Source organism: Apostichopus japonicus, chromosome 9 (assembly GCF_037975245.1).
Source record: "Apostichopus japonicus isolate 1M-3 chromosome 9, ASM3797524v1, whole genome shotgun sequence".
In the NCBI taxonomy this organism is placed as follows: domain Eukaryota; kingdom Metazoa; phylum Echinodermata; class Holothuroidea; order Aspidochirotida; family Stichopodidae; genus Apostichopus; species Apostichopus japonicus.
In genome coordinates this window covers 25,455,302-25,464,667 of record NC_092569.1, presented here as the reverse complement: position 1 = coordinate 25,464,667, position 9,366 = coordinate 25,455,302, and the positions used below count along the sequence as shown (strand labels likewise).

The 9,366-nt window shown below is 31.9% G+C and overlaps 1 protein-coding gene across 1 annotated transcript; it reads left to right on the top strand.

Annotated features, from left to right (window-relative positions):
* Window positions 1-619: 619 nt before the first annotated feature.
* On the top strand, window positions 620-9,308 carry LOC139974449 (fibrinogen-like protein A). The gene is made up of 5 exons (XM_071981614.1): window positions 620-772; window positions 5,208-5,265; window positions 5,444-5,613; window positions 6,015-6,285; window positions 8,907-9,308. Exons 1-5 carry the CDS (start codon window positions 692-694, stop codon window positions 9,149-9,151), a joined length of 825 nt encoding a protein of 274 aa, XP_071837715.1. The 5' UTR covers window positions 620-691; the 3' UTR covers window positions 9,152-9,308.
* The last annotated feature ends 58 nt before the right edge of the window (window positions 9,309-9,366 follow it).

The following is a 9,366-nucleotide window of genomic DNA, read 5'->3' as shown; positions in this document are numbered from 1 at the left end:
CGTAACGCTGATATAATTAGCCCTGAATACACAGTTAATATGATTATACTAATACACGTATTGAGAAGTTCTCATCAATTCACTTCAATGTTATTCGCAAGAGTCATTTGAAAGCAAAATATTTTCATGTTTACAAGTTAAGTCGTTCCTTTATATAGAATTTGTGTTGTTAAATCTTAAGTAACAAAGTGATAATCACATAATTCATATAACATAACATGTATTAATAAAGAACAGATCAATGTGACAAAAAATCTGTATAAAATCCTATTTATTGATCTTACAATAGTTGTCAAGCCAGTACATGGAAACACTACAAAACACTCCAAATTGAATTTGTTCATTTATATGACTTAAATATGTTGTACGCACATATGGTTATATCATTGAAATATGATAACAAAAGATAAAGTGAAGTCGTGGAAGTTACACAAACAAAGGGAAGCTGGATATCGGATGGTGAAGGATGGTGGGAAGGGTCATTCGGAACGTAGGTATAGAGTTGAAATTAATTAAAACAGAGGAAAAGACAGACTTGAATCGATTCACGGTTTCCTTACATTTCACGGTCGCATTCTAGATTCATGAGATGTAGTTTTTATAAGTATGGATTGCTTCATTGTGGTTTTGGACTCTGTCTGGTTCATTATTATTCTAGAAAGAAAACAAGTCTCGCTTTCGGCACGAAATCATGAGGGTACAGTTTTGGAGTTCGTTCCTTTTGATAGGAGTTATTTTCGAGTTAGGTTTCACTGAAGCATCCGATCAAGTGGTAAGTCTTCTAAATATTTCACGATTTTTTTTCGTTTTCTTTTCTTTTTCTAGTTGTTGATTAATATTTTCCTTCATTCATACATACGTATACGAGATTGTTTTTTTTTATTTCATGATATTGAAATATCATATACTAACTATGCAGCACATCTGATTCCCGTGTGACCTTCGTCAAAACGAACCTACTTTTCTACAAATGTATTCAATATTTGTATTCAGTTGAAGGAGTAAAAGAAAAATAACCAAATGACAAAACACAATTTTAAATGTGGCAACGTGCATGAATTCCTACGGCGCATCAATTGAGCAAACTTAGAGACTAATAATCAAATACACTTTGCAAATTGATCAAACCAACACAGCGCCATTGCTATCTTAACGATTAATGATTTATATTTTAATTGACAAATTTGGATTAGAGCTTCAAAATTTGGTCTTTCAGAAACTGATTATGAGTAACAGAAAACATTGTTTTGAGAATTTTAATGAATAACTTTATTGGAATATTGATCAAAATGAACAATAAATGCTGTTTATGTGAAATCAAGATACACGTTCTTATACGCGTTTCCATTTGCTACAATGACAACTCGAAGTATCCAAGTTAACTGCAAAGCCTCTAACTTCAGTTACTACAGCTACCAAAATCACTTCTCGACGTTTACATTTAAACCATAAGATTTTTTAATAACTTTACGCAATTCGATTTTTTCAATATGTCTACGCAATGCGTTTTTGACACTGCATTAAAATTCAAGAGTAGCTGAAGGTGCCTGACAGGTAAACTAACGCACAGTATAATCTTTACTTGTTCAAACGTGTCATGATTTTATTTTTCCTAAAGTTGTTTAGGATATGTCGTGAGTTAGTATATTGAAACTCCCGTTGTATACGGGCATAACGGAATCGCCTGTTCTATTAGCATGGCACTGATGTCATCTTAATAAATGACTGAAATAAATCAAACATATTTATATATATTTTATATTGGGTTATGTTAAAAAGTGTGAACAATTAATTGTTGTTAAACTGATACCCTTACTGTTTTCTTTCTTCAACTTCACTACCCTGTTGAAGATATCAGACAGAGAGGGTTTTAAAAGAAGAAGTTTCACTGAGATATTCAAAATATGTTATCTGAAAATATCCAATACAGTAAACGCAGTAAAATATTCCTTTTGAAGAAAAATGTCCACATTTTCTGTCAATAATTTTTGTTTCGTACACGTTTGTAACATAATATATAGAAATCCCTAGCGGCATATTTGGATTGCGGCTAATATCCGATGTACACAATGTCGATTATAAATATCAAACCACAGTGCCAAATAGATAAATATGTTGCAACTGATGGATTCCCAAACTACATTTGAAATTTATAACGTTAATATTTATTTCATGATATTAAGTTGCATTTTCTTCACGTTTATTGTGTTAGTTGATACGTTTAAACGATTCAGTCAATTAAACGCCATTTAATCTGTTGATTAATTCAAAGAACATACAGGCTTTGAAAAGTTCGACTCAAAATCTAACTCATCTTACCTTAGCACGTGTCATAAATTACATAACAAGGAGGGGTGAGTAGGTATTGAGGGAGGAAGAGAGTGAGAAACTGCCAATAAATCCATTGATACATTAGGTTTATTCTACACATAATTTGTACAAATTGTTTTTAGTAATATTGAGATAATGATTCTGTGAGTAAAAAGACAATGCAGAGAGTAAATAGTGTGATTAATATAACTAGCATCTTTAAGGATTATTTTTCATGAACATTACATTATACACCCTTCCATTACTAGAATAGTTAGCACGGTAGATTTTAAACTAAAAAAAAATCTGAACCCCTCCTAATTTCTAACTACTGTCTTTATATTGTAAAACAGTATTCACACCCAAGTGGTCGTTCACAAAAAAAAATGTTATTAAACAACTTGAATTAAAGTATTATCTTACTTGATCCTACCAAACACGAGAGAATAAATTTACTTTTCAAAACCGTAGGATAACATAAAAATTTAACAAAACAGTAATCAATGACTAGTGAAATAATAATATTAAACGTCTACTCACCCAGAAGAACTAAGTTTGGTCATTTAATTTATGCTTTTGACCTAAAATTATTATCCTTTCATGAAAACCATTCCACAACATAGACATAAACCTAGGGAGTGGGTGATGTACACTCCAGCCTAGCCCCTCATCCCCTACCCCTTCCAACATTTAATAGTAGCTATTAGCGTAATCTTGAATTTATATCATATTATATACCTTCTTTATGAAATAAAATACTTCAGAATGCACCATTTCAAATTAAATATTAGCTATTAGAGTAACCTTGAATTTATATCATATAATATACCTTATTTATTTATGAAATACTTCAGAATGCACCATTTCAGTCTAAATATTATCTATTAGCGTAACCTTGAATTTATATCATTTTATAGACATTATTTATGAAATGAAATACTTCAGAATGCACCATTTCAGTTTTAATATTAGCTATTAGAGTAACATTGAATTTATATCATATAATATACCTTATATATTTATGAAATTCTTCAGAATGCACCATTTCAGTCTAAATATTATCTATTAGCGTAACCTTGAATTTATATCATTTTATAGACATTATTTATGAAATGAAATACTTCAGAATGCACCATTTCAGTTTTAATATTAGCTATTAGAGTAACCTTGAATTTATATCATATAATATACCTTATTTATTTATGAAATACTTCAGAATGCACCATTTCAGTCTAAATATTAGCTATTAGCGTAACCTTGAATTTATATCATTTTATAGACATTATTTATGAAATGAAATACTTCAGAATGCACCATTTCAGTTTTAATATTAGCTATTAGAGTAACCTTGAATTTATATCATATAATATACCTTATTTATTTATGAAATACTTCAGAATGCACCATTTCAGTCTAAATATTAGCTATTAGCGTAACCTTGAATTTATATCATTTTATAGACATTATTTATGAAATGAAATACTTCAGAATGCACCATTTCAGTTTTAATATTAGCTATTAGAGTAACCTTGAATTTATATCATATAATATACCTTATTTATTTATGAAATACTTCAGAATGCACCATTTCAGTCTAAATATTAGCTATTAGCGTAACCTTGAATTTATATCATTTTATAGACATTATTTATGAAATGAAATACTTCAGAATGCACTATTTCAAATTTAATATCAGCTATTAGCGTATCCTTGAATTTATATCATATTATATACCTTATTTGTTTATGAAATACTTCAAAATGCACCATTTCAGTTTAAGTATTAGCTATTAGCGTAACCTTGAATTTATATCATATTACAGACCTTATTTATTTATGAAATACTTCGGAATGTACCATTTCAATTGTAATATTAGCTTAATCTTGAGAATGCACCATTTGAAATTTCATTATTTCTGGAGGAGGACTCCCAGATCCCCTGTATAGGAGCCTCTTCAGAATATCAATCAAAACAAACCTCTGCATCGCCCGAATATATTTATTGATATTTCCTTTCTATGCTAACAACTCTTGTACGTTTTAGTTAAATTAATCAATTTCAACACACCAGCCAAAAGCCAAATTTGAAATAAAAAAAATGATCCTAATTGAGATATTTGGACGCACAAACATTATATTTATAAGTACCTGTCCTCATCATCTCCTGAACTTCATCAATTCAGAAAGGGTTTTGAAATTCCCTGAATGTGTTACATTGCAGCTGCATCTATTCAGGAGATACTTAGTAAAAGAAGATTTAGCAAAATGTTTTTCTTCTGTTCCTTTGTTATGGTTCATATTTTTTTTTGCAATGGCATCTTACGAATTTTTTTTTTGATGTTTTTCAATGTTGTGTATGTTAATGTTATGAATGTGTTACACTTAGGCAAGTACAATACGTTGATCAATAAGTCTCTATGGGGTAAGCGTTATTTCGTGTAATATGTTTACTTTAAGTTCCATAATGAAAATCGCTTGTAATGTTCTTGAAAGACAGAGAAATGTACTTACATACATTCAGCAAGGTGTACTGTTGGAAACATTTTCAAAACCAAAGATAAAAGGATTTCCAAACTTATTTTTAAATTGACCACACAATTTTCTAATTGTAAAGTGTGTAATAACGAAAGTTTCGTCAAAGATTTTGTCATTTCAATTGATGCTTTCGCAACATAGTATAAAGGAGGGGGACGATGCTCGTGTTTATTAACATATGAATGTCTCTCTCAGATAGGGTGCCGTCGAATTCGTTTCCAAGAGAAGGGTGGGTAGAAAGACTGCATGTGCCTCGAGTACGATCCTGACCTTTAGTATATGTATATCATCACTTCCTCTCTCGAGCATGAAGTTAACAGATTACTATTGGATAACTAATTTCCATCAACATTCTGTCTACAGGATGATCTGGAGGTTGTCAATAACGAGAAGATATCTAGACAAAGACGAGACACGGAAAGTAAGTGATTTGCTGTCACGATATTTATTCAAAGAAATGTATGCGTTTGCTATATAGGTGTTCATTTGCACATGGAAATGTATTTGCTATAGGATATCCTTACAAGTAAGCTTCAATGTGATAACAAGCACACTGGATAATTGTTATAATAAAAATAAAAATTATCTTTATTTTACAGATTCATCTTACTTCTACTACCAAGAGCATCAATATCCGAGAGATTGCAAGGAAGTTTATGAACAATGTGATGATCAAACTGAATCTGGTATTTTCATGATTCAGCCCGACGGTGCGCCTGAACCTTTTGAGGTTTATTGCAATAATTCCATCAATGGCGGGGCATGGACGGTTAGTTTATTGTGTAACCTTGTTATAACCTTAAAGTAAAGCGGATTTAACGGTCAGCTACTGCCTGCTAAACGAATACTTAACATTGAAGCGTGGCTAAGGCGTGGTGAACCCAAAAACCAAACATTATTGAGGGAATTTTAGCAACACTGTACAGAGATCTGTTCTATAATATGGACGAGATCAATCTTAAATTATTTTAAGTCTTATTAATAACTTTAATGTCCTTGTTACAGCTCTAACCGATAATAACACCTCTAATTATAAAGATCTGACGAAAAGAGAACTTTTGCTGACGAAAGGTTCCCTCGCCTTTTCCTTATAACCAAACAGTTTGATACATTGTATTAATCCTTAGCTTAATAAGTATCAATCGAAAACATGTTGTAATTCTTCAACAGGTATTTTTACGCCGAGTCGATGGCGCTGTAAACTTTTACCGTTACTGGAATGACTATAAGAAAGGATTCGGCTTTCTTCGCCGAGAGTTTTGGCTTGGTAATGACAACATTGCTTATTTGACAAACCAAGGCAACTATGAGCTACGAATCGACATGAATAATGTCAACGGAAAACCATATTACGCCAAGTACAACCTCTTCAGAATTAGTGATGAAAGCAGCAACTACAGATTGACAGATCTTGGTGACTATTTGTCGGAGAGCACAGCAAGTGAGTACAAATATTGCATTGGTAACTTGCAGAAATGTACACTTCGTGAGGTACAATTTTTTATCGAAAATTAGACCTAATGATACGAGAGGCTATTTTGATATACGGAATATACCATCAATCAGTATAAGACTACCAATCATCTCTTTTTGGTTTCCCATGTTATCGAAATTTCCTCCCCACTCCTTTCTCAATTACTGTTTTGCATATTTAAGCTTGTGCATCATATTTTGAGTAAGAATTGTCATTTCTTCATTCTTTTCTTCTTTTAAAATGTTAAAGAAATATTAGAAAACACTTGAAAACGGATGTACCTCAGATTACACGTGCAAATGATATATATATATATAAATATATATATATATATATATATATATATATATATATATATATAATATATAATATAAAAGATAAACAAGCGAATATTTTTAACAACGACATACTGCTATATTTCGGAGTGGTCACCACTCCATTGTCAGGCAATTGTACAAAATCAATCAAATACAAGGGCTAATATACATCCGAAGACGACAATAGTGATAAGCATGAGTGATTTTTTTTTAAACTAGGAATGATTAGAACAACCAGCAATTTTTTTAGTGAATTTTTAAACTAGGAATGAATAGAACAACCAGCAATAAAAAGTTAATAGGGATGAGAATAGGTCCAACCCGTAGCTCGCTACATTTCTATTTAAGTCAGTATTTAAGTCTTTTATTAGGAATCTTATTAGGAATTTTATTAGAAATTATTGAATCTATCCTTAAGCCGTCTATTGGTTTCTCCGACATTAAAGGAATCACAGTCTGGACAGTTTATCCTATATACAACACTGTTGGCATAATCTAACTTATAGGCATCCTCGAAATTGAACAAAGCATCTGATGAGCTCCTTTGGTGGTCAGAAAGGCGCTATTAACCTTCATTGTACTGCGCACAAACATAATCTGCCTACTTTTGTTGACCATTGTGCCGCTATTGGTAATGAACCCCAGTGGTTCAGGAGGAAGATTAAAGAAAGTCTCCTAATAAAAGACTTAAATGCTGACCTAAATAGAAATGCAGCGAGCTACGGGTTGGAGCTATTCTAATCCCTATTAACTTTTTATTGCTGGTTGTTCTATTCATTCCTAGTTTAAAAATTCACTAAAAAATTTGCTGGTTGTTCTAATCATTCCTAGTTTAAAAAAAAAAATCACTCATGCTTATCACTATTGTCATCTTCGGATGTATATTAGCCCTTGTATTTAATTGATCTTGTACAATTGCCTGACGATGGAGTGGTGACCACTCCGAAATATAGCAGTATGTCGTTGTTAAAAATATTCTTTGTCAAGTCCAATTAATGTTATGATAATTTTTCTTCGTTCCGTTTATTTTATTTTATTAATATTATGATACACATAAAAGATAATACAGAAACAAAAGAGACAGAGAGAGAGAGTCTTGTCGCCCTCTTTAGTTTCTTTATAAATACTTTTGGGTAGCCTACGTCATATATCAACACTGTAAGTACTTTATATTATACATTTACCAATGGGAACAACCTAAACAAAACACACACTATTAAAGACTTCAATGCAGCAAAACTTCACAATAACTTAGCATATAACTGTATAAGGTATACTGTCGAAACTGAATAGTAACGGTGGTATCACAGCTGTACCGTCTGTACCGTTTATTAGCAACAATGTTGGTGGAATTGTGTGATTCGATATGACCTCGTTATACCTAGGGATACTTCTTTCCAAACATCTTTGAAAAGCAGGTTACTGTCGCTAATCAGTCCAAATGCAGGAAATCGTTTTACCATCACTCTCCAGTCTTTGTTCTGTTTTTCCCCCTTGCTAAGATACTTTAATTTCTGGCAACATATCCATATTTATTGTGTACAGTGGTATGCATGTTAAGACACTTCTACTGCATATAGAAACAGAATTGATGACTTACTTGGTCCTTGCTTCGGAATACATGGAATAGAGCGTTAAAGAGATAGTACAAACAAATTTTATTTAATAGCACCTCACAAAACAATGTAGTTTACCTGTCACTTGCAGGATACATTATACACCAATTATAATGTTTACCATTTTAAAATATTAAGATAATGACTTGTATAATATAAAGCTGGCCGATACCTTTAAACGAAAGGGTTTGATATCATACAATGTTGGTAAACATTTTCACAAATATGAGTTCGTACCAAGCATTTTAGAGGGGAATACGTTTCCGTTGCAATGTTTACCAAAATGATTATAGTACACAGTCGTAGCCAAGAAAATTCGAAGTTTCAGTTTTATTCCCAAAGTTAGAACAACTTATCAGGTTATGAAAATATGTAATTCAATTTAACAGTAAACAGAAAATATTAGGGGTGAGTGTTAACATGAGACACAGCAAGAAAATGCCCGGACTCTAAATCAATGAAAGACTAAAGTCTGAATAAGTCTGACTGACAATATCAATTTGCTTTACAACGTTATAATCATATTTGATAGTATTTTTTTTCTTTTTTCTTTTATCTGGAGTAATTTAATCAACCTGTTTATGTTCTTGCTACAAATTATCATAAATAATATGAACGATTAAGATTTGTTTTTTTACCCTCTTGATCACCGTAGATTTTGACGCTATGGCTTATAATAGAAATATGTCCTTCACTACGAGAGATCGGGACAACGACAATCATAGTAGTTACAATTGTGCCTCGCATCACGTGGGTGCATGGTGGTTCAATAATTGCTATTATGCTCTTATGACGGGACTCTACTTTGGAACATTTTGGCAAAGCATTACTTGGTATAGTCTGCCTGAAGGTCGACACGGTGTCCAATATGCTGAAATGAAAGTACGCCCACTATCATAAACGATTTTGACAGACCCAGGTGAATTAAATGAACCGACCATTCAGAATTGTGGGCAAATTCATAACTGTCAAGTTATTTTGTATTGTTAAATGTTAAAAGTGTTTTCGCTATGTTATCACGAACGTCAAAATGTCACAACACAAGAACTTGTCCTGATCGATTGCGTACACATGTTTTTTTTTTAACTCCGACCCCTGAAAACGTTCCACGTCCA